General features: G+C 45.6%; 2 protein-coding genes across 2 annotated transcripts; one reads left to right on the top strand and one right to left on the bottom strand.

Annotated features, from left to right (window-relative positions):
- Positions 1 to 4,423: 4,423 nt before the first annotated feature.
- LOC124694633 (hydroquinone glucosyltransferase-like) lies at positions 4,424 to 5,467 on the bottom strand. Its single transcript, XM_047227599.1, has one exon. It carries the CDS (start codon positions 5,465 to 5,467, stop codon positions 4,424 to 4,426), a length of 1,044 nt encoding a protein of 347 aa, XP_047083555.1.
- Positions 5,468 to 23,827: 18,360 nt separating this feature from the next.
- LOC124701410 (D-ribulose kinase) lies at positions 23,828 to 26,728 on the top strand. The gene is made up of 8 exons (XM_047233454.1): positions 23,828 to 24,037; positions 24,128 to 24,315; positions 24,495 to 24,634; positions 24,765 to 25,014; positions 25,257 to 25,389; positions 25,686 to 25,774; positions 25,869 to 26,216; positions 26,300 to 26,728. The coding sequence occupies exons 1-8, from the start codon at positions 23,983 to 23,985 to the stop codon at positions 26,492 to 26,494; spliced, it is 1,398 nt and encodes a 465-aa protein (XP_047089410.1). The 5' UTR covers positions 23,828 to 23,982; the 3' UTR covers positions 26,495 to 26,728.
- Positions 26,729 to 26,969: the final 241 nt, after the last annotated feature.

The following is a 26,969-nucleotide window of genomic DNA, read 5'->3' as shown; positions in this document are numbered from 1 at the left end:
TAAGAATACACAAATGCAGAGGTTCTAACAAGAAAACGACTAGTTGTGTTCAAACGATTTGAGTGCTCAGAAGTATCGGATTCACCTCGATGGTACTGGATCGAACAGAACGCCCTCAAAAACAAGTTTGGAAAAAAATGCAAAGTTTCTGCTCAGAAGTGCCATATGAAAAGGACCCTCAATCCCTATGTGGAAACTTTCTTGGACAACGTTTTATGATGGCTCAAAAGTTTCGACCGTACTACGGTCACTAATACCAAAAAAACAAAGACTTGTGTAAAACACAGGGACCTGCAAGTCTCTTAAACTTAGGGGTGGGAATGTGGATTGGGTAGTGCCCTTTTCATTTTTTTTAATATTTTGAATACAAATACAAACGTGAATATAACCGTTGCCAAATGGGAAACCAGAGAGGATGTTACTCGCATACGAATGCAGATCGAATGTTTTCACAATTTGGAAAGGGTACGAATAATGAAATAATGAACTTGTATCTTGTAGTGAGTGAAGTATAATGATATAACACACAAGTTTCAAGCTCAATCATACAAAAATATATTTGACTACTTTGTTACTTTTTTTGGGTGGATAATTGGCATATCGAGATAGAATTACTAAAATAGAATAACATAATTTTATTTGTGTACAAATATATCCATTTTAATATCCATATTTTCTTCAGAATTCAATACTATATTTGTATACCGAATCTAAATATTCACTGCAATCATTTACATGTTTTCCCGAATTCGGATATTACCATGAGCACTTTCAATATTTTCCAAATAGGAATATTGGATAATTCGTACTATCTACTACCAGTTTTTACCCCTACTTAAACTCACATGGTCAGAGTTACCGCGATAAAAAAAAATCAGGAGGTGCCGCGTAAGTGAAAAAAACTCACATGGTCGTGTTCGGTTCTGGAATTTGGTGGAATGGAATGGAACGGTTCCGCACCCAGCACCCATCCCTGTGTTCGGTTAGAGGGAAGGAACGGAACCAAGTCATTCCTCAGAAGGGAATATACCCTGTAGATTCGGAACCAAGTCGTTCCACCAATTTGGTGGAATCTGGAGGAACGGCTCGTATCTGTCACCGCGCGGACTGAAAAAGAGGTGAGCTGAACCAAAATCCTGCCATTCCGTTCCGCGTTTTTTCCCGAACCGAACACAGGCACGGAACCATTCCGTTCCTCGCTTTTTCCGAACCGAACACGGGTACGGAACCATTCCGTGACATTGGAATGGAACCATTCCGTTCCATGCATCAGGATTCTCAAACCGAACACCTATGAAGCAGGAAATAAAATTACATTGCATGGACACTTCGTACGTATTCACAGTTACATGTTGCTATATTTTAGAATCGACTATAGAAGGTTGAAGTCCTTGCTTTGCCAATGTTTTGTTAGAGTTCGTTTTGTAGTAGCCAGAGACAACTCTTGCACCTCTATTTTATACTATTCAACTAACGGGAATGGTGTTTTGGCACCCGGGAGCATATGCTCCTGGTTGTTAAACTTCATTTTAAATACACTTTCAAAATGTTGAAAAATTCAAACACAAAATTTAGTGGGTACATTTCGAAATTCTACACGTTCACAAAGTGGTTCCACAGAAAACCGACATTTTAAGTGTCATTTGTAAAAAAGACAAATTTTGATGTAGAAAAAGGTTGTGTACGAGACGTTTTGTTTCTCCTTTTCATACAAGTCACAAAAAATGTCGGTTTTTTATAAAACTTGATGTGCGCACGTAAAATGTCGATACATAAGCGAGAAAATTTTTGTACGAATTTTTTCGACATTTCAAAATTGTTTTTCGGGTGGCAGGAGCATATGCTCCCATGTGCCGAATTGAATTTCTGTCAACTACTATGATATAATCATGGAAAACCCTTTAATTCATCCGGCTGTAGCTACAGCTGGGTCGTTCCGTGTCACCCACCTCACCAAAAGAAATAGACAACGCCCCGCCGCAGGCAGGCCATCACCGACGCAGTCGAGCGCTGCTCCTGCCACAAACCAGATGCCGCGCGCTCAGGCACCTGCTGCCCGCAGACTCCCACGCGCGTCAGCCGCTGCTCCTCCACCTGGACCTTCTCCTCTCCGCAGGCACCACCACCTCTTGGCGCTCCCTCCCGCCAGCTAGGGCATGCACGGCTCAACGACCTCCGTCATGGATGATGAGCTCTATCTGTTTTGACCCGTGCCTCCATGTCTGACTCCATGGCGCCTCCTTGTGCTCCCTCTTTTTTTCAACTTGGAGCTCCACCACCAATCGGAGTTGGTCGGTTTGGCCCGATTTGGCGGCACCGGACCTCTGACGTGGTAGATTGTTCGTGTCAATCTCTAGTCGGACATGGCAGCACCTCCATGAATGTGGGGAAGGTCAACTTTGGGGGATTTTTGTCGATGTTACCTAGCACATTGCGATTTCTTATATGTGTACATAGTTTTTGGTGTGTTAGTATGTGCAAAGTGGTACAATGATTTTGGTACATATACTACAGAGAAATTGTGACATTGTTACATACATGTTCGAGGGGGGGGGGGGGGGGATCATTTGCTCTTTCCCCCTTCTCTGTCCTCACCCCCGTTTGAGAGTCTCCTCAGCACCCCCGGCGCCCCTCTTCTCTCTCTCTCCGGCGGTGCTGCCGCTCGGGGTTGGGAGAGGGGAGGGTGACCGACTCCTCTGTACATAGTAGATTTAGGGTTGTGTTGTATGCCTTTATGGTGGACTGGCGCTATGCCGCTGAGGCTGCCTCCAAGCCGACGCGCAACGTTGGTAGGCTGCTGAACCTCTTCGCCGGTGAGCCCTCACGGTGGGACTGGCAGGTGATGGCTGGATCTGGCGAACCCTCTTTCAATAAGAGCAGACACTCTCTGGTAAGAGTGGGAGTTAGCTATGATCCTCCACATCATGGCCGTCATGGAGGCGGAATATGTGGGAGGGGTCAGGCTACCTATTGCTCCTTGCTAGATTTACGTTGGGGATCTGAAGATGTTGCATCTGCGGATGCTTTTTGGGGTAGATCATCGGCGGATCTTCATCGGCACATGCTTGATCCTCCGCCGACTCTAATTGTCGTCAGGCGACCACTCTAAGATCTGAGGCCAATAAACTGGTCTTAGATATGATTCTGTGCAACCTCCTGGCTGGCGTGCTCTTATGGAGGCCTTCTCCCTCAGAGCTCGTCGGCTGCTCTACCCCAAGTGGTAGCATCCCCGACGATGGAGAGAAGAAGTACTCTTTTGTGCTGCTCTAACCGGGTCAGAAGAGAGCAATGGTTCAGCTGAATTGGGTGGAGGTAGACCAGTTCAGGCTGCACTAGTTCAGCTGGAAGCAGATATTCCAGTAAGAAGACATACACGTTATGTGTGTCTAGAGCTGATCGATCTAGCTATAGGTGAGCAAGCTCGTACGTGGGTGAGTTATGGCCAAAAGCATGAGCTAGAATTGAACCCATCAGGAAAGGAGTTAGCCATCTTTGCTAGTAATTTCAGTATCAATGTTCCTCTGAATCTCGGGGAGGAAGTACTTCGACGATATTACAAAGGTGAGTCGCGAAGAAGCGACGTGGGTCCTCAGCCAGCAAATGAAGGGTCCGCAAGTGAAGAAACGAGTGCGACGTCGGACGCAGAAGAGTACGTCGTGCTATCTCCGACTGCACTGGAGACGAGACGACTACGACCGACACGAGCACGCATGCGACGCGTGTTGGACTACTATCCGAAGAAGGAAATTCGGACGGTGAATAATCCGGTGAAGATGAAACGCAAGAAGAAACGTTTGTTCATCAAGGAACCGTTGAAGACGGAAGATGCGGACAAGGAAGGTCGGCGTCAAGCCATGAAGAAGCCGATGAAGGTAAAGTCGGTGACATGGGTGCCACGGGGAGCGGCAAAAGCAATGCCGAGGAAGACGCCCGCGGGAAGCAGCTGGCGCATTTGGGACCCAGGTCGAAGTGAAGCACACGTCGTGTTTAGGGGGGTGATTGTTAGGACTAAGCACGCCGTATATCCATATAGTGGCGTACGCGTGTACAAGTGGTACACGTACATGAGTCCGATGCATATTGGAGTTCATAGTCCGGGTAGAATTAGACTTGCATCTCCTAGTCGGTTTGCATCGGCCGGGCATAGCTTAGCCTATTTATACGTGTGTAAATCCCCTTGTAAGCACCACCGTGAGTTGAGCAAATAAAGTTAACCAAGGACCGCTATGGCCCTTTGGCAATCCAATCAGTTTTGCGTACGTGAGTTGTGAGTAGTGCTAGCTGATCTAAAGATTGATCAGTTCGTTTGCTTACTATACGTGTGCATCCCGGCGGATTGTGGTTCGATACGTGCGTGTCTCGCTGTAAATCGCTTCGTCGTGTACGTCGGAAAGTACTCGACGTACAGGGGCTGTGTTTGGTATCAGATCGGCGAGAGTACTGCCGGGTCTGGGCTAACAAACGGGTCGTCTTTGTTTCCACCGGCGGCTGCTGTCTCCAACTCCGACGTCGTCAGGGCAGGCATCCGCACGACCCAGAGGAACCCCTGGCCGCTGTCCTCTATACCGGCGGCGAGCTCGGTGGTCTGCTCCAGCGACAGCGCTCGGCCGCTCCCGAGCGAGACGTACACCACCGAGCCTGTCGGCTGGCGATCCAGCCACTCCAGGCACGGCGACGCGTCGACGTCGGATTCTGGCCGAACGAACGGTCCCGCGGCGAACACCGGCGGGAACGCGCCACCTTCCGTCGCAAGCTTGAACGCTTCCACGAGACCAGGTTCCATCTCGTAGAAGGTGTTGACCAGCAAGCCGTCTGCACGGAGGAATCGCCGGCCGCCCTCTAGAAGCAGCGGGAAAGCCAGCCTCTTGGGATCACGGTACACGACCGGGAGGTCCGCGCGGCGCATCGATACGCCCCCGCCAAGCTCGACAACCTCCGGGAAGTCGCGATACTCGCCGGGAGCGAGGCCGTGGTGCCGCTCCACTAGCTGGCGCCGGAGGGCAAGCCAGGCCAGGTTGGTGGGGACGAAAACGTATCCCGGGACGCCGAGCTCGGCGGCGACGAGCAGCGCCTCGGAGCAGAGGAAGTCCGGGACCAGGGCAGCGAGCGGCCGGGCGCCGGTGGAGCTGATGGAGCGGACAAGGGCGCGGAGGTTCGGGAGCGAGCGGCGAGTCACCTGCACGTACATGTCGATGTCGGAGTCTGCTGGGAGGTCGCTGATATCTACGGCGGGGAGCGTGGCGGTGGCGACGGACGCAGGGAGCTGGCAGCTGGCGAGGACATGCGCAGGGAACGAGAGGTTTGTGAAGGTGACGAGCGTGGCCGCGAAGCCGTGGTGCTCGACGAGACGCCGCGCCAGCTCCGCCAGCGGGATGAGGTGGCCGGCGCCGGGGCTGGCCAGCAGCACGACGTGCGGCCGGTCGGTGGCTGCTGCGGAGCCCGTGCCACTGCTGGTGTACGACTCCATCTCGATTGCACGGTGCAATGCGTACGTACGTACGCTCGGGCAAGCTACAGATATAGTATAGAGATGCTTGCCTCGTTTGATGCTAAAAATGTAAGCAAACTTGCTCAGCCCATATGGGTCCATTTCTAAAACAGTGTTTCTTAATGGTGCTAAAACTGTTGATAGATTATGCCAGATTCCCACATGGCACCTGTCCCCCACGACAAACTACCAAGATCGGGACCTGCATGCGGCCTCAGAAGAAGCGGAAATACGTGGTGGAACATGGTTGCGTTGAACCTGATAAATAGAGGCCTAAAATCGGTATTTCCATGTCTCTAAAAATTGTAAACAAAATTTTAACATGTAGAGGACATTCGTATGCATGTACTTGCCAATTTTCATACCCAAATTCAAAAGTATGTAGCTTAAGCAAAATTTACAAGATTCAAATGAATAGTTTAAAGGAAACTTCCCTCTCTCGACATTTCTGTAACTTGGAGGTCGGATAACTATGTCACTTAGTATTGGAGTAAGTTTAGTCAGGTTCGGAAGTATCCATGTTCCAAAAAGTCGCTTACATAAGTGAAAATACGTGCCTCTTTCGTGTCATGTGATCGATCGGTAAATCCCTAGCCCATACTCCCAAATCGAAGCTCGCCGTCGTTGTCCTTGTTGCTGGGACTCGAAGACCTTCCACGACATCTCACTAGCTTCCACTACCGAAGTCCGGTCGCCCTCCTCGTTGTCACCTATACTAGGCTCTCATCTCCTCATTATTCCCTCGGTGCCACGCGTCGCGAGCACACCCTGGCCCTCCAGCCCACCACGAGGTTCCTGCCATCATGCCGAACTTATTGATGCCGATTCACATTCGGATTGTCGCCGAACAGCTACATGATCGACCCAAAAAAATCATTTGCTAGTTTAGACTGCACCAACTTAAACTGTACCGGTTTTGCAATATCTGAATTGTATATGAATTTGTAGGTGAAAGTTGTATAATACATATAGGATATTTTCCAAGACTGAAGAAACAAAACTGGGTATGACAACATCTCACAATCAACATTGTACACGACTGAAGAAAATAATTAGGTCTTACAAACTAACATTAGAATATCTCATAGTCGATCACACAATGCATAAAAGAAGAAACATAACTTGGTTTTACACATAATCATACCATTCGTGAATTAGTCTATGAAAAATAAACGTGCACAGTCCCCTTCATTTTCTTTACCAAGAGCAGGTGAAAGTGTTAGAGCATCTCCAGCCGTTTGGGCTCTCCACGCCCAAATCCGGCGATATTGTCGTTCGGATTGGAGGAAAATTTGGTCTGGGGAGGCCCATTTTCCCAGCCGCGAGCCCAGGATGGATGTAACGGACTTCGGCGAATTCAGACAAAATTTGGCGAGTTCGTTCAAACATAAGCGAAATTTAATGATATTTAACATATAGAGGCGAGTTCGTACATAAATAGGCCGAAGTCGTACATATATTTGAATTCGGCGATTGGCAAACTAAAACTTAAGCTAAAAAACGGCCTACTACATGCCGAAATGGCGGTAGAAGGACGTGTAGTCGCCGCCGCCAGCGGCTCGTGCCCTGGGCAGCGTCGCCGGTGCGTGGCGGCGACGGACGGTAGATGTCGTCATCGCTGCTCTCCTCGAGCTTCACCATCTCCCTGGGCGCGGCGTTCCTAGCGGCGGATGGTCTGGCGGCGCGGGCGGCGAGTTGACGCGCGGCGCCGCATCCAGCAGCCGCCGCCGCCGCTCCGCCTCCCCGGCGCTCCCGGGTCCCGCCCGGACCACTCCGTGCGGCGTCCTCGGGAGGCTGTTGTCGGCGGGCACCGGGTCCTTCGGGCCGACCCGGCGATCGCCCTCCGCCACCGCGGCGTCCCTCCGCGCGCCGCCTCCTCCTCGGCGAGCCGGCTTGCGGCGGCCTCCTTCTTCGACGACTTCCTCTTCCGCTCGCTCCGCGGGAGGAAGGCCGGTCGCGGATGACGAGGGCGCCGCCGCCGCGCCCTCCCGGTCGGCGGTGGCGATGTTGGTTCCTTCTTGACGGCCGAAGGAGACGCCCACTCCTCGCTTGACGGTGGCCGGCGTCGACCCGCCGGACCTCGGACGCCGACCGCGAGCCGACGAGGAGGAGGATGGCGCCATCCTCCCTCGGCATCCGAGAACCACCGTGCCGGCGCGACACGGTAGCCGCCACCGGCGGCGGCATCCCCGTGGACGGCGGGGAGTTCCCGTCCTCGATGTGCGCGAGCACATTCTCGAGGGTGCGGCCAGGCGCGCTCCACCATCGCGCGGCGGCCGGCGGCGTTATTCCTGCTCGTGAGGAGGAGGAGGCCCGTCGTACGCCCGGAGTTCGCGTTCATACCTGCGCCGGAAGAACGCGATCCACGATTCGTGGTTGTCGGGGAAGAAACGCGGATCCGCACGCTGCTCGTCACTGAGAGTGACGAGTACCTCGTTGATCGCCGTTTCGAGTAAGTCCCCACCCGTTGGCAGCGGCGGGATCAGCACGCCACCTGCGCTCAGCCTCCATCCCCCCGGTGCGCGGAAGTCCGGCGGCGCCGGGTAGCCCGCCGCGTGGAGGAGCCGTCCCTCCCATTGGTGGAGAGAGCGGCGGCCGAAGCCGTTGTTGGCCGCACCGTCGTTCGCCATTGCTACCTCTTTCGAGTTCGGGGAAGATTTGGTGGAACGCGAGAGAGGTAAATGCGGGGTAGACGCGGTAGTTCGGCGATAAATAGAGGTAGGTGCGCGTGATACCGAGGCGACGGCATTAACCTCGCCGCGTGGAAGCTACACATCCGGCGAATACTGACCGGCGGCAGGCTTTTACAGCGCGCGGAAGACGATGCGATGAGGACGACGATCGGTGTCTCTCGCCGACAAGTTGGGGCCACCAGACGCGCGGGAAGTTTCCTGGACGTTTCGCGCGCTTTCGTTTCGTCCGGAGTCCCCGACCGCTCCCCGGGGGGCGGGGATGGCGTGGGATCGCCGGATGAATTTAGGCCTAAATCCGGACGAAATCGAGGAACCGGAGGCGCGACTGGGTCGAATAACGCCGTCCGGATTGGAAAAACGTCGCTCGGGGGCCTAGTCGGGGAGACGAGTGGAGATGCTCTTAGAACGAACCGCATGGGTGCTTGGCATAATTGTCATAAGTATCCTTGTAATTTAGTCTTGAACCTATGGCAGGACCTCCATTAACGTACATTCTGCCCCAAGTAGGAATAGGCCTTGGGAATAAATCCCGCACGCTGGTATGCGTAGCAAAGACGCAGTCAGGTCTTAACCATTGGAGAACTGGTTCTGCAGACAGTGCTAGTTTGGAAGGGTTGTAGGAAAAATAAGAAGTTGAGTCCAAGAAACATAGAATGCATGTGCAAATTGTTCAACCATAGTTATGTTATTTTCCTTCTCATATGGTTTTTATAATAAAACCCTCCTCTTCTCTATTCTTTAGCAAAACCCTATCACAAACTTTTTAAACAAAATACAATGTTTCAATTGTTTTCCAAATTCAAAACAATATTTGAAAATTGTTTTGAAACCAATTTGAAACAAAATAAAACCAAGACAGATATTGTTTTGAATTTGGAAAACAATTGAAACATTTTATTTTATTTAAAAAGTTTGTGATAGGGTTTTGTTAAAGAATAGAGAAGAGGACTGTTTTATTATAAACACCATATGAGAAGGAAAATAATTTTATTTGATAAAAACATGGATGATATGATGCATTAAAGAAAAAGAACAAACAATTCTAATAGGGGTTTTTCTGGGGTCGTTACAAGCGTCTTCAACCGCATCTCTAGCACCTTCAAGAGCATCTTCAACCGCATCTACTGGTTCATCATCAATGGAAGGGGCGACAATGAGATGTGGGGCTGCATCTGTCCCGGTGATACATTAAAATCAACCACATCGCAGCAAGTAGGAACTAAACTGTAAATTAAGGCATAAAACATAACTCACCCTAGGTATATGGTTCCTAAACTAGAACATCTCCCCTGCCGGTTATGTAACCGCGTATAAGAGGTGCATGTCTTGGTCCATATCCAAGACACCGACAGCATCGACATACCTTCTAGTTACAAGGTAGGGGTTCGATAGGATAACCGACTTCATGTCATAGGGATGTTGTATGAAAGCGATCAATTTGTCAAATACAAACATTACCTCGTAACGCCGTGGCCCATCTACTTCATCTCTTTACGGCTGCTTGACGATCTGTATCTTCCCTAGTTTCTATTCGAAGATGAATGGTGGGCCGGGTGTTCAGTGTGCACCGCTCAAAGAAATTCTTATAGCTTTCAGAGATGAAAGACTTATATTACTATCGGATCTGTATAAGTTACAGATCGTCATGTGTATGTCCTCCGGGAGAAATGCAATCCAATCACCGTTACAGCCCACCCAATGCCTTGGTCCATGTCTGTAACATTCCAAAAATTTAAAAACAAACAAAATGAATTTCCCTATTTTCCAAATTTTGGAACCAACAAAAACTTTTATTAAATTAAGTTTGATACATAGTGATCATGCTTATATGTTGTGATCTTGCCATAATTGTTTGTTGAAGTATTTTGAAATGATCTTAAACCCTAAAACCCTATCCTTTTCCCTTCCAAGGTAAAACCAAAAGAAATGAAATTAAATAAGAAAATGGCCTATGTGCCTATGGCTATTTTTCGTAAAACTTTTACCTAGGTTTTTCTACCTTGTTTAGATGTTTTGAAAACATCAACAAACCTAACCTTGTACCTACCAACTAAATTAAGTGAGAAACAAAAATAAAATACACATATGCATAGAGGCATATGTGGTACTTATCCATTTTACCAAATCTTGACCTATACACTCACATTTTCCCCAATTGGGTTGGACCCATTACCAAACTCAATCTAACCCTAAATAAACCCTAAATCTTGCCTAAGTGAAGCCAAGAAAAAGAAAAGAATAAAAGTTAGAAAATCACAAAACCCTCACATATGGTTTATGCCATTTTTGCAAATCTTGAACCTAGACCATTTTGGCTTGCCCTATTGGTTGGAGATGGTTACTAAACACTTATTAACACTTTTGGAATCAAAGAAACTCAAATCAAATCAATTTTGAAATCAAAATGAGCTCACATGCACTAATGGTCAAAATTGGCAATTTTAGCCTGATGCCCTCTTTGAGCCTCTGTTTTGAGAGATTATTAAACCAAACAATTCCAAATCTTTGCACCTCATCCAAGACAACATCAAGGTGAACAACTTTGCTCGAACCAACCCCTGCAAATTCTTGCTCAAATTCAAATGGGGATCAAGCAAAGTTGCAACCATAAAGCAAAACTAAGATCATACCCATTTTGTGATTTTGCAAATCAACTCACATTTGACCCCCACCACCACCTTTCTACTCCATTTATATTTCAAATCCATTTCACCAAAAAGAATTGCAAAATTCAAATCTTTTTCTCTTTCGGCCATTTTCACAAACACCTTATAGGCAGAATTTGACTAAAGTGAGACATCTTATATTTGATGGGTTTTAGACTAAACCATCTTGCCTAAGTCATCACACATACTCTCCTCAATCCCCTGGACCAAACCCAACCCTTTCCAACACTGTGCACAGTACAAACTTGACCAAACCGTGACCATGCCACTCAAGTGGACACCACCATGCCATCACACCCTCCTCTCCCATCCAGGCCACGCCACCATGTCCTTGAGCTTGCCCTGACCTTACTGATCACGACCGTGCACGCTCTGACCACATGAGCCGTCGACATTGCCCAGAACACGCATTCCCAGTGACGCACAGAACGTGCCAGAGCGCGCCAGGACGCGCACTGGACACTCCCTGGCACGCAAGTGGGCGTGACCTCCCTCGACGCTGCTGACGACCCCCTGCTCCCTCTTTTCTCCCACGGACTCTCCGCAACACCAGCAACCTCCAGGACATCCTCACTGGCCCGTGCAAGCACTGTAGGCGACGCCCTCGTCGGAGACCGTCCGCCGCCGTACACCCAGTACACCAACGTCACAGCACGCCTCCGTCCTCCGTTTTCAGCGCCATGACGCGTGTCGTGGCCGCCTCAACATCGCCAACACCTCCCTGACGTCGCCCTACCCCTTCAGCCACCGTAGCGGCGCCTCCCTCCTCAACCTGAGCCGCCCCCTCGGCCACCTCGCGCAGCTATAAAAGGAGAGCCCCCGCGCATTAGTTCACCACACCAAACTTGCTCCTCTCCCTCCACTCGATCTCCTCCACTCCTCTCCCGTCCACATTGTCCACCGGAGCCCATCAATTTCACGCCGGAGACCCGTGAGCCGCCGCAGATGCCGTCGCTGATTGAGCCACCTCTGGAGCCGCCGTCTGCACCAGCCGACCCCCACCCTCACCGCCAGTAAGTCCGCATCTCGCCGGAGACGACGACGGCTGTGCGCCGTTGGATCGTGCTCTAATCCTACGCCTCTCCTTCGCCCATACCGGTTCGCCGTTTAATTGTCGCTGACACGGAGGCCCCACTGTCAGTTGGCCCGCTGTGCTCTGAAGCGTTAATGGGCCGGCCCGTTAAGTTTCCCGCCTAGCCCATATAATTTGAATTCGAATTAAATTGGTTCACTAAAATTCTTTACTGGTGCCCAATTCAAAATTGAATAACTTTAAATCCACCAAACCAAATTTGGTGAAATTTATATATTTGGAAAGCTTATGAAAAGCTCCATCCAACCCCACTGGTTTGAACCCTAGATCTATTATAGAATTTGAATAGTAAAAATAACAAGTCAGAGAGTTTTCAGTTTTCAAATAAATTTATAAAATCAACCATTTTGAATTTTGAGGTGATTCCACCTCTAATAATTCACATTTCAAGTACTATAATTGTTTATGTAAAAATATGATATGGGTACTGTATATGATCATGGGCTAGAATCAAAAATTGGCTATGTAGTCAATACTAGCCCATTTAAACTATTTCAAAATCAGGGTTTCAAATCTATGAGGTGTAGCACCTCATTTAAATCATCTTCCCAAGTGGTATGAAGTAATGTGATGATCCTTTTTGCTTGGTCTCATATTTGCTCACTTGAGGATATTAAATCAAATAGGATTTAAATGGCATGAGGTATAGAACCTCATTTAAATCATGTTTCTCAAATAATAAGTGTGAAGTGTTGACCTTGGTCAACATGTGACCATACATTGTTATTTGAGGAGATTAAATCTTAACAAGATTCAATGAGAGGAAATTATTTCTCCAAACTAAAGAGAAACCCCAATCCACATTTCTATGAGAGGAAATTATTTCCTAACACTAAGTAAGAAAACCCTAGTTTAATATGAAGTAATGTTAGGTGATGATACTAGATCATCTTGAGTGAGCCATTAAGGATACTTAGTCTCATTAAGTATTGATTGATGTTTGTATCCTCGTATTTGTTTATAGACGCTAGTACCGGAGACTATCAAGAGGAGGAGGTATTCTACCAAGAAGAAGAAGAGAACTTTGATCACTACCCCAACCAAGGCAAGCTAATATTCTTGCAAAGTGCAAAGCTCTACAAGAGCAAGGCATCACCACATTTTACTTTATGCTTAGGGTCATATCCCAAGTTTTTTACTTTACAAGCTTTATTGAATTTGATTTACCAAAGTTACTTTTTGATTCATGATTCACTTGGTTTAGTTATGGAGTAGTACAAGAGCATCACACTTAGCCTAGAAAGGTATAAGCTAATTAGCACCCCTCATGACTAGTTGCTAGTGCTAAAATTAAAAAGGACTACTCTAGATGGGAACTTGTGAAAACCAATGACTTTGAAAACCTTGGAATGATGAGTCATTCTATTGAAAGATTTTGAAGGTGAATATGACTTGTGAATGACATGGTGAATTTTACAAAACTGATGGTTGGGTTCGGATGTGATACCATTCCAATTTTACAAGTACCCCCACAATACCTGATTATGGGTAGGGTTTAACTGGAAGTTTATGTGTCTTAGTATGGGTTCCCTCTAAACAAGCGTCATAGGGGTTATGCCGAGGCTGCCTCCGTTAAAAGTGCAATGATGTGAAGTGACGTGAAATGAGGTGAATGTCCGGCCCAAGCCTCCGTGCGGCTCCCGAGCCGACGGTTTGTCTTCACTGGGAGGCCAAGCTCATGGGGAGAGGTGCCTATACTAGGAGATGTAAGTGAAAGGTTATGGTTGATGATCCGCGCACTGAGTTACGATTATTCAGGGTTACCCCTGACGGATGTAATCAAATGTTGTGGCACAAGTGTGCAACCTCTGCAGAGTGTAAACCTATTCGAATAGCCGCGTCCGCGGTCATGAACAGTTGGAAAGGCCATACTGTTCCGTCATCAGAACTTTTCCAAAATATGAATGGTGACTTGTGACTAAACTTGAAAGGTGACTTTGATTTTGAATCACAACAGAGTTGTGGGAATGACACTAATGTTCCCACTTGAGTTAAGTTAGACAAATGAAGAGTCTTGTTTACTAAAAGTGTTTGTGAACTAAAACTGGCTTTATGCAAATGAACTTAGAGCTTAGCACCCCCTTACCATAGTTGCTAGTACTTACATTAGTATTAGTTTGCGAGTACTTTAAAGTACTCATGGCTGTGTCCCTGGCTATTCAAATGGCCAGACTATGAAGAAGAGCCCTGATGTCTACGCCCCCTCCTTTTCCTGTAGACAGTGTTGGGCCTCCAAGAGCAGAGGTTTGTAGAACAGCAGCAAGTTTCCCTTAAGTGGATCACCCAAGGTTTATCGAACTCAGGGAGGAAGAGGTCAAAGATATCCCTCTCATGCAACCCCGCAACCACAAAGCAAGAAGTCTCTTGTGTCCCCAACACACCTAATAGGTGCACTAGTTCGGCGAAGAGATAGTGAAATACAGGTGGTATAAATAAGTATGAGTAGTGGCAACGGCACCGGAAAAGTGCTTTGCCCAGGACAAGTAAACAAGCAAGTAGTAACGCAGCAAGTAGTAACGCAAGAAAACAAGAAATAAGCAGCTGATAGCAGTATTTAGGAACAAGGCCTAGGGATTAGACTTTCACTAGTGGACACTCTCAACTTTGATCACATAACAGAATAGATAAATGCATACTCTACACTCTCTTGTTGGATGATGAACACCATTGCGTAGGATTACACGAACCCTCAATGTCGGAGTTAACAAGCTCCACAATATTCAATGTTCATATTTAAATAACCTTAGAGTGTATGACAGATCAACACAACTAAACCAAGTACTAACGTAGCATGCACACTCGTCACCTTCACGCTACGAAAGGAGGCATAGATCACATCAATACCATCATAGCAATAGTTAACTTCATAATCTACAAGAGATCATAATCATAGCCTACGCCAAGTACTAACACGGATGCACACAAGTGTCACCATTACACCGTGCGTGAGGAATAAAACTACTTTAATAACATCACTAGAGTAGCACATGGATAAATTGTGATACAAAACACATTGCAATCATAAAGAGATATAAATAAGCACTTCACTATGCCATTCATAACAATGAATAAGTATTCTGTGAAATATAGCCTAAGAGACCCACACGGTGCACACACTCGTCACCTTTACACACGTGGGACAAGGAGTCTCCGGAGATCACATAAGTAAAACCCACTTGACTAGCATAATGACATCTAGATTACAAGCATCATCATATGAATCTCAATCATGTAAGGCAGCTCATGAGATTATTGTATTGAAGTACATAGGAGAGAGATTAACCACATAGCTACCGGTACAGCCCCGAGCCTCGATGGAGAACTACTCCCTCCTCATGGGAGACAAGCAGCGTTGATGAAGATGGCGGTGGTGTCGATGGAGGAGCCTTCCGGGGGCACTTCCCGTCCCGGCGGCGTGCCGGAACGAGACTCCCTGTCCCCCAGATCTTGGCTTCGCGATGGCGGCGGTTCTGGAAGGTTTCTCGTACCGTGGCTTTTTCGTATCGAAGTTTTAGGTCAGGGACCTTTTTATAGGCGAAGAGGCGGAGTCGGAGGGGCGACGAGGTGGCGACACACTAGGGGGGCGCGGCCCAGGCCCTGGCCGCACCACCCTGTCATCTAGGGCCCCTGTGGCCCCTCTCTGGCGGCTCTCGGGTGTTCTGGAAGCTTCGTGGAAAAATAGTATGCTGGGCCTTGATTTCGTCCGATTCCGAGAATATTTCCTTACTAGGATTTCTGGAACCAAAAACAGCGAGAAAACGAGAACCGGCCCTTCGGCATCTCGTCAATAGGTTAGTTCCGGAAAACGCATAAATATGACATAAAGTGTGCATATAACATGTAGATATCATCAATAATGTAGCATGGAACATAAGAAATTATCGATACATCGGAGACGTATCAGCATCCCCAAGCTTAGTTCCTGCTCGTCCCGAGCAGGTAAACGATAACAAAGATAATTTCTGAAGTGACATGCCATCATAACCTTGATCATACTATTGTAAGCATATGTAATGAATGCAGCGATCAAAATAATGGTAATGACATGAGTAAACAACTCGAATCATAAAGCAAAGACTTTTCATGAATAGTACTTTCAAGACAAGCATCAATAAGTCTTGCATAAGAGTTAACTCATAAAGCAATAAATCAAAGTAAAGGTATTGAAGCAACACAAAGGAAGATTAAGTTTCAGCGGTTGCTTTCAACTTATAACATGTATATCTCATGGATAATTGTCAACATAGAGTAATATAACAAGTGCAATATGCAAGTATGTAGGAATCAATGCACAGTTCACACAAGTGTTTGCTTCTTGAGGTGGAGAGAAATTGGTGAACTGACTCAACATAAAAGGTAAAAGAATGGCCCTTCAAAGAGGAAAGCATCGATTGCTATATTTGTGCTAGAGCTTTTATTTTGAAAACATGAAACAATTTTGTCAACGGTAGTAATAAAGCATATGAGTTATGTAAATTATATCTTACAAGTTGCAAGCCTCATGCATAGTATACTAATAGTGCCCGCACCTTGTCCTAATTAGCTTGGACTACCGGATCATCGCAATACACATGTTTTAACCAAGTGTCACAATGGGGTACCTCCATGCCGCCTCGTACAAAGGTCTAAGGAGAAAGCTCGCATTTTGGATTTCTCGCTTTTGATTATTCTCAACTTAGACATCCATACCGGGACAACATGGACAACGGATAATGGACTCCTCTTTAATGCATAAGCATGTGGCAACAATTAGTGTTCTCATATGAGATTGAGGATATATGTCCAAAACTGAAACTTCCACCATGGTTCATGGCTTTAGTTAGCGGCCCAATGTTCTTCTCTAACAATATGTATGCTCCAACCATTAAGGTGGTAGATCTCTCTTACTTCAGACAAGACGGACATGCATAGCAACTCACATGATATTCAACAAAGAATAGTTGATGGCGTCCCCGTAAACATGGTTATCGCACAACAAGCAACTTAATAAGAGATAAAGTGCATAAGTACATATTCAATACCACAATAGTTTTTAAGCTATTTGTCCCATGAGCTATATATTGCAAAGGCGAATGATGGAATTTTAAAGGTAGCACTCAAGCAATTTACTTTGGAATGGCGGAGAAATACCATGTAGTAGGTAGGTATGGTGGACACAAGTGGCATAGTGGTTGGCTCAAAGATTTTGGATGCATGAGAAGTATTCCCTCTCGATACAAGGTTTAGGCTAGCAAAGTTATTTGAAACAAACACAAGGATGAACCGGTGCAGCAAAACTCACATAAAAGACATATTGTAAACATTATAAGACTCTACACCGTCTTCCTTGTTGTTCAAACTCTTTACTAGAAATTATCTAGACCTTAGAGAGACCAATTATGCAAACCAAATTTTAGCAAGCTCTATGTATTTCTTCATTAATGGGTGCAAAGTATATGATGCAAGAGCTTAAACATGAGCACAACAATTGCCAAATATCAAATTATCCAAGACATTTTATCAATTACTACATGTAGCATTTCCCGTTTCCAACCATATAACAATTAACGAAGCAGTTTCAACCTTCGCCATGAACATTAAAAGCTAAGAACACATGTGTTCATATGAACCAGCGGAGCGTGTCTCTCTCCCACACAAGCATGTATTTATTCAGAGAATGAAAATAACAAAACAAAAATAAAAGCACACTGAGACGCTCCAAGTAAAGTACATAAGATGTGACCGAATAAAAATATAGTTTCAAGGGAGGAACCTGATAATGTTGTCGATGAAGAAGGGGATGCCTTGGGCATCCCCAAGCTTAGACGCTTGAGTCTTCTTAAAATATGTAGGGATGAACCACGGGGGCATCCCCAAGCTTAGACTCTTCACTCTTCTTGATCATAGTATATCATCCTCCTCTCTTGACCCTTGAAAACTTCCTCCACACCAAAGTCGAAACAAACTCATTAGAGGGTTAGTGCATAATCAAAAATTCACATGTTCAGAGGTGACACAATCATTCTTAACACTTCTGGACATTGCACAAAGCTACTGGAAGGTAATGGAACAAAGAAATACATCCAACACAGCAAAAGAGGCAATGCGAAATAAAAGGCAGAATCTGTCAAAACAGAACAGTCCGTAAAGACGAATTTTAAAATGGCACCAGACTTGCTCAGATGAAAATGCTCAAATTGAATGAAAGTTGCGTACATATCTGAGGATCACTCACGTAAATTGGCATAATTTTTTGAGTTACCTACAGAGAATTAGGCCCAGATTCGTGACAGCAAGAAATCTGTTTCTGCGCAGTAATCCAAATCTAGTATGAACCTTACTATCAAAGACTTTACTTGGCACAAAAATGCAACAAAATTAAGATAAGGAGAGGTTGTACAGTAGTAACAACTTCCAAGACTCAAATACAAAATAAAAGTACTGTAGCAAAATAAACACATGGGTTATCTCCCAAGAAGTTCTTTCTTTATAGCCATTAAGATGGGCTCAACAGTTTTAATGATGCACTCGCAAGAAATAGTACTTGAAGCAAAAGAGAGCATCAAAAGGCAAATTCAAAACACATTTAAGTCTAACATGCTTCCTATGCATAGGAATCTTGTAAATAAACAAGTTCATGAAGAGCAAAGTGACAAGCATAGGAAGATAAAACAAGTGTAGCTTCAAAAATTTCAGCATATAGAGAGGTGTTTTAGTAACATGAAAACTTCTACAACCATATTTTTCTCTCTCATAATAACTTGTAGCAACATGAGCAAACTCAACAATATAACTATCACATAAAGCATTCTTATCATGAGTCTCATGCATAAAATTATTACTCTCCACATAGGCATAGTCAATTTTATTAGTAATAGTGGGAGCAAATTCAACAAAGTAGCTATCATTATTATTCTCATCATCAAATATAGGAGGCATATTGTAATCATAATCAAATTTATCCTCCATAACAAGGCGGTACTAAAAGACCAATATCATTATAATCATCATAAATAGGAGGCAAAGTATCATCAAAGTAAATTTTCTCCTCAATGCTTGGGGGACTAAAAAGATCATGCTCATCAAAACCAGCTTCCCCAAGCTTAGAATTTTCCATATCATTAGCAACAATGGTGTTCAAAGCGTTCATACTAATATGTTCCATAGGTTTTTTAATTTTCGCATCAAACCATCCATGTCTTAAATCAGGAAATAGAATAAGAAGCTCATTGTTGTCCATTATGCCTAACTAGTGTAAACAAGAAACAAAAAGATGCAATTGCAGGATCTAAAGGAAATAGCTTTGAGTACTTACAACGGCGAAAATAGCTTAGTAGCCGAGATCCGGAGTGTGAGTACCTTTACCTTTCCTCCCCGGCAACGGCGCCGTAAAAATAGCTTGATGTCTACGCCCCTCCTTTTCTCGTAGACAGTGTTGGGCCTCCAAGAGCGAGAGGTTTGTAGAACAAGCAGCAAGTTTCCCTTAAGTGGATCACCCAAGGTTTATCGAACTCGGGGAGGAAGAGGTCAAAGATATCCCTCTCATGCAACCCCGCAACCACAAAGCAAGAAGTCTCTTGTGTCCCCAACACACCTAATAGGTGCACTAGTTCGGCGAAGAGATAGTGAAATACAGGTGGTATAAATAAGTATGAGTAGTGGCAACGGCACCAGAAAAGTGCTTTGCCCAGGACAGTAAACAAGCAGTAGTAACGCAGCAGTAGTAACGCATAGAAACAGTAAACAAGCAGCGATAGCAGTATTTAGGAACAAGGTCTAGGGATTAGACTTTCACTAGTGGACACTCTCAACTTTGATCACATAACAGAATAGATAAATGCATACTCTACACTCTCTTGTTGGATGATGAACACCATTGCGTAGGATTACACGAACCCTCAATGCCGGAGTTAACAAGCTCCACAATATTCAATGTTTATATTTAAATAACCTTAGAGTGTATGACAGATCAACACAACTAAACCAAGTACTAACGTAGCATGCACACTGTCACCTTCACGCTACGAAAGGAGGCATAGATCACATCAATACCATCATAGCAATAGTTAACTTCATAATCTACAAGAGATCATAATCATAGCCTACGCCAAGTACTAACACTGGATGCACACACCGTCACCATTACACCGTGCAGGAGGAATAAAACTACTTTAATAACATCACTAGAGTAGCACATGGATAAATTGTGATACAAAACACATTGCAATCATAAAGAGATATAAATAAGCACTTCACTATGCCATTCATAACAGTGAATAAGTATTCTGTGAAATATAGCCTAAGAGATCCACACGGTGCACACACTGTCACCTTTACACACGTGGGACAAGGAGTCTCCGGAGATCACATAAGTAAAACCCACTTGACTAGCATAATGACATCTAGATTACAAGCATCATCATATGAATCTCAATCATGTAAGGCAGCTCATGAGATTATTGTATTGAAGTACATAGGAGAGAGATTAACCACATAGCTACCGGTACAGCCCCGAGCCTCGATGGAGAACTACTCCTCCTCATGGGAGACAGCAGCGTTGATGAAGATGGCGGTGGTGTCGATGGAGGAGCCTTCCGGGGCACTTCCCCGTTCGGCGGCGTGCCGGAACAGAGACTCTTGTCCCCCAGATCTTGGCTTCGCGATGGCGGCGGCTCTGGAAGGTTTCTCGTACCGTGGCTTTTTCGTATCGAAGTTTTAGGTCAGGGACCTTTTTATAGGCGAAGAGGCGGAGTCGGAGGGGCGACGAGGCGGCGACACACTAGGGGGGCGCAGCCCAGGCCCTGGCCGCGCCACCCTGTCATCTGGGGCCCCTGTGGCCCCTCTCTGGCGGCTCTCGGGTGTTCTGGAAGCTTCGTGGAAAAATAGGATGCTGGGCCTTGATTTCGTCCGATTCCGAGAATATTTCCTTACTAGGATTTCTGGACCCAAAAACAGCAGAAAACAGGAACTGGCCCTTCGGCATCTCGTCAATAGGTTAGTTCCGGAAAACGCATAAATATGACATAAAGTGTGCATATAACATGTAGATATCATCAATAATGTAGCATGGAACATAAGAAATTATCGATACGTCGGAGACGTATCAAGCCCCAGTACCAGGATGAAGGACAGCAGGACGTCTACGGCAACTAGGACCACTCCTGACGTCAACAGTTGCCTGTGGAGCAGATGAACCTCTACTATGTATTTCCGCTTTGTGTTATGTAATTGATCGATAGATCAAGTGTTGTAATGAGACTGGATCATGTGATCCTTTTTGTTGTAAAACTATTATGGTGTTGTAATGAATGATGTTCTGTGGTATCAATCTATTATGTCTCGCAAAAACAATATTCCTGGGATTGCGATGAATGGCATAATAGGCATCTAGACTTAAAAATCCGGGTGTTGACAATGTCTCTCCAATTCCTCTTTAGCATGGACAAATGCTCGTACCTCGGCTTGTCTAATGGCATCAACAATGCGTGAATGCCCTGTAAATATGACTTTTTCAATCATAATTGTCTATACCTGCAAGGTATTCGACAGAATGAAGATCGGATTGCGTAGAACTGATACAATAAAGGAAATCCGAAGATTTAATGTGCAGAGTAAAGACATCAAACCATACAATACTCCCAAAATGAGAAGATACTTTTGATAGTGAATGTTGCATAGACCAGTCTTTCAAATTTTACAATATTGGTGAGGTTGAGCCTAAAGGCAGGTGCTCGGCAGTAAGAAAATTTGATTTCAATAATCCAAATAAAAACTCTTAAAATATTCAACAAGCAGAGGTATTTTGCAGTAAGAAAAGTTGATTCAATAATATAAATAAATTACAATATTTTATGATTTCAACAAGCTGAAAGGAGATGACTAAATAAATAAATACTCTTACAATATCATTGCGGTCATCTGGCTTTGTTCCGGGGTCGCAGTGGAGCAGACTCGGCGAACCGAACGAAATATTATGTGCTCCGCGGATCGCAGTTCGCATGACGATCATGCTTCGAGCGAGGCGAGTGCTGAGGATGTATGCTGGCTCGGCTATGGTCTTCACCAGTGGGTAGTGGAGGTCGCCCCACCCCATGGACTGGTGGTAGTGATCACGAATCTCCTCGCGCGCTTACTCTCATTGCAATCAACAATGAAGTTAATCTGATGCAGGGGAGACATGGCGCACGAGAGATAGACGGGTTTTTTTTTTTGGAGATGATGAAAGGAGGCAGCAATGGAAGAAGAGGTGCAGGGAGAGGAACCGCAAATTAAATAACCGCTAGTTGAGAGTTGGCTTCCGCAATGTGTTGATCTGATGCAGTGGAGATAGGGACGGGAGACGGCATTTTTTTAGAAGATGCAAGGAGGCGGGCGGCAGGCAGAGGAAGTACTGTCTTGGCTGCATTAGCCAATCCTTAGCAAGCGTCGGTGTTTACATCTAGCGGAGAGACATCACCTGTTGATCTATGCATCTGGCTATAAACCACTCCCAGTTCTCCTCTGTTTCTGACTTAAACAGGCCGAATGCCACAGGGAACATTCAGTTGTGTCTATCAAGTGACGTCACTGAAGGTAGACAACCACTCCATCTATGAGTGAGTACAATAGAATCTACACTCAAATATAGCCTACAATCCTCCTTGAATCTATCAATACAAGGTTTAAGGGCCATAAAAAATCTGTTGAAGCACCATCCTCTTTTGTGTCAATCTCCACAACACTTTCTTGAGACCTCAACTCTATCTCAGCCTTCAAGTTGTTGCAATAATTCAATTGGTAGTTTGACAATTGTAGAAACGAAGAGGAATATATGTCACTTACATTCTTAAATGTATCTATGTTGTAGAATTGTAGAAATGAAGAGTATGAGCTAAATTGCGACACTTTTCGAGAAACATGAAGCAAAGAAGATTGCATCTTCTTCAACACCTTCGGTGGTAGATGATGAACAAATCGAAGATGATGGGATTTTGTTGGCATGCCTTCATTCCGCACCTCTGGTCCTATCTAATACCGAGAGTGAGACTGAAAGTGAAGATGCAACACCACATCCACCCCGACACCCGTAAGCAAATTCATATGATGGTCACTTCCTTCCATATGAAGAGGTGGGGGGGGGGGGTCCTATTTCAAGATATGATGTTAATGTTCAAGTTGATGTTCGGACAGCATATATCGGAAAAGACCCATGTCAACCATATAAAGATGCTTTCCCAACCATAAAGATAAAGGGTAAAAATCGTCACTTTGGCTTTGTTTGCTTTCAACACTGCCGTGGTTTTTTGTATGCAGCTGGAGTTGCCACTGAGTTTTTTGTTGTTGCAAATAAAGACGTAACAAAGAAAAATAATACAAATCGTTAAATTTATTTTGTGATTCGTGCTAGTCATGGGTTGAAACATAAGTCTTGACCGAGAACTAAGTTGAGACCGAGAATTGAACACATTTAGAACAACAACACCGCAAAGCTACTCCATCCTGTCTGGAACAATTTAAAAATACATGAAAATATAGCCGTCATTTGCATGGGTTTATAAAAGAATTCGTTGTAAGCACGGTAGAAGGCTAGGAACAACTAGTAGATATGTTATCGTCTCTCCCAAATCCGATGAAATGAAATATGTCCCAATCTCACCCACGGGCCACGGCCAATGTCAATCTCCGTCGGTGAGGATGAGGTCCTCCGTGAATCCCAGCCGCAGTTTCCCCAGCTGACTCCCCCTCTCCCTCCACAGCGGCCGATGGCATGGTTTTCTCCCTGCTCGCAGCTAGAGGAAATACAAGCTAACCACCCTACCAACTCGATGGCCGCCGGAGCTGGAAAGAAGCGCTGAATGATTCTTGACGTGGAAGACGGCGGCTGATATAAAATTACTGACCAGGCTGCGGCGCTTCTGATGTCGTTTTCGGTCGCTGGACTATGCTAAAGAACATGCCCGGGATATCCTTTGTGACTTTGAGTCCAGAGGTTCCTTATCCTTCCCTGGCCTGTCATCTTCTTTACCAGACTTCAACTCCCCCCTACCTGCATAACTGACCAATCAGACATTGCTTCATGAAACCATGCCAGTCTCCAGTCTCTCCACGAAGCCGCTGTCTCACCTTCCTGCAAAGCGAGGTGATTAATTAAGTGCATCGACGATACCCTGTTACTACTCACATAAAGTTGCATTATGTTTTCATTCATGTCTTGGCTCTCACACATCAGGATTGCCGAGGTTGAGAAGAGCATTGAGTCCTACGTTTAAATCAAGAATAAGGATGAATCTCGGAAACCATGACGAAACCAGCAAGTCTCTGTACCTTGGGATAGACTTTGGAACTTCAGGTGCCAGATACGCTCTTATTGACAAGCAAGGGGCCATCCATTCGGAAGGAAAACGAACTTACCCACCGGTAAGATGCGTCTAATCTGGCTACATGTGGAGTCGTGGAGAGTAAATACTAGTAACAATTCTGTGATGATTCCGGTTGGCATGGGTTCAGTTGGACTTGAAGCAAATTACTCATTTTGTATTCTTTCATAATTTCTGACAACCATATATGCACATCCTTTGATTGGAACTGCTAGGCAGGTTGGCAATGCCACAGATTGGGCAAGCTCCTGGAAAGAAGCACTCTTCCACCTTCTGGGCGATGTCCCGTCCATTTACAGGCCATCCATCTCCTCCATTTCCATTGATGGGACTTCAGCAACCACTCTCATCATTGACAGGTTTGCGCATATCCTCCATCTCAGACCCTCCGGTCCTCACGCCCATTTACACATCAATGCACCGATACTTAGTCATATATTAGTAAGGGTGCAATTCTATATGCCTGTAACATGGTATGCAATCAAGCAGAAACAATGGTGGGCTTCTTGCTGGACCATTCCTGTACAACGAGAGCTTTCCTGACGCGGTTCCCGCGGTCGAATCGATTGCCCCAGCGAACCATACGGTATGCTCTGGTTCTTCCACCCTATGCAAGCTTGTGTCATGGTGGAACTCGAATTGTGGCCATGATTCGGCGCTGTTGATGCATCAGTCAGACTGGCTGCTGTGGCTTCTGCATGGCGAATATGGTGTTTCTGACTACAACAATACTCTGAAGGTGATTCCTTTGCCACTCAATAGCTAGATTTCCTCCAAATTTTACACATGGATATGGAAAGGGAAACTCCTAATGAATATACTACGAGATGTATGGATTACTTGCAGTAATCAACAGCTAAAGAAATGGGTCACTATTGGCAGTAGTAAGCCTGTAGCTAGTTTATACTCTGCAGTTTTAGCAGAGCAAGCAACCCTTTGCCAACATTTTGTCAAGGATTTGTATTCTTGTCTGTGTTGTAGGTAGGGTATGATCCAGAGATTGACTCCTACCCAAGCTGGTTGACGGCACAACCATATGCACACATGTTACCTTCTGTCAGAGCACCAGGAGCTCCTATTGGTCCTATCAAAGAAGACTTACGCTCACAATTTGGTAAACAGTCACTTCACGTAATTTGTCATCTTCAATAACTATGAGATATATTAACAAATTTTCCAAGCCAAAACCATCTTAAATCTTAGTAGAGGAGATATATTAACCATCCGGAGGTTAGTACTTGTGTGGGTTTTATTTATTTTTTTTATCTAAAATTGTTTTCATTTTGGGCGCCTGGTCAACATTTTTACTCGTAGTGTCTGGCTGCTGGACTGAATCAAATACAGTTGTACGGTATTATGTTTACTTACTTCTGCTTTACTAAATGCATGCATAAACATTTGTATTGGCAGGTTTTTCCAAGAACTGTGTCGTCTGTACTGGAACTACGGACAGCATTGCAGCATTTCTTGCAGCCCGCACCACTGAACCAGGAAAAGCTGTAAGAATTCTATAAGTGTAAACAGCCACCGAAGTGCTAGTAGTACCATATCGCGAAGTGTTATTCTGTTCAGTCACCTTAAATTCTTATTTAGGTCACATCACTGGGCTCAACCATGGCAATCAAGCTCCTCAGCAGAGTCCGTGTGGAGGACGCGAGGTTTGGTGTGTACAGCCACCGACTCGATGACATGTGGCTTGTCGGAGGGGCATCGAACACCGGCGGAGCAGTCCTGAGGCAGATCTTCACTGATGACCAGCTGCTCGTACTGAGCAGGGACATCGACCCATCGGTTCCTTCTCCGCTTGACTACTACCCTCTGCCAAAGAAAGGAGAGAGGTTCCCGGTGTCCGATCCCAGCATGGTGCCAAGATTGCAGCCTCGGCCCGACAGCGATGCGGAGTATTTGCACGGCATCTTAGAGTCGATTGCACGGATTGAGGTCATATGCATCAACGACTCAATTTCCACAACGTTCAACAAATCCACTCTCACCACCTGATGAACTGTTGGATGAATTTGCAGGCCAATGGGTACAAACTGCTCAAGGAGCTTGGTGCGACCGCGGTGGAGGAGGTGTTCACAGCGGGAGGGGGAGCACAGAACGAGAAGTGGACGGTGATTCGGGAGAGGGTGCTTGGCGTGCGGGTCCAGAAGGCGGAGCAGACTGAGGCAGCATATGGAGCTGCATTGCTAGCACTCAAGGGCGCTATTAGCTAGTACATGCCGACCAAGGCAGGCCTACTGTGACACTGCCTAAGTAAGCTCATGTTTATAGAGATCAGAAAAAATTCAGTTTACAAGTTGGTACTAGAGTGTATTATAGACATATAGTCAACTATCTGCTCCCTGATCCTAATAGTGCAGAGGTTTACATGCGGCATTAAGATTTTTTTTAGAAGAACAGGGCATAGCCCCGATTCCATTTCTGAAACCAGCAACATTACAGAGTCATTACACTACTTATCATGATGTCTCTTCATCATCTAAGCAGCAGCTACAGGGGAACGAGTTATTTTGTATGTATCATAGGGAACAACTGAAGAAAAGCTGGACACCATCCCAGCTCATTTGCAAGGGATAACAGAAGAAGAACTAAGGCCGAGGCAGGACCCTAAAACCCTCGCCATCTCCAAGCATTAAGATTCTTTTCCCAAAAGAATGTTGAAAACTTCCGATCTCTGCACTAAAATGA

This window comes from Lolium rigidum, chromosome 3 (genome assembly GCF_022539505.1).
Source record: "Lolium rigidum isolate FL_2022 chromosome 3, APGP_CSIRO_Lrig_0.1, whole genome shotgun sequence".
Taxonomy (NCBI): Eukaryota; Viridiplantae; Streptophyta; class Magnoliopsida; order Poales; family Poaceae; genus Lolium; species Lolium rigidum.
Note: the sequence above shows the minus strand (reverse complement) of the source record. Positions and strands in the feature narration are given on the sequence as shown.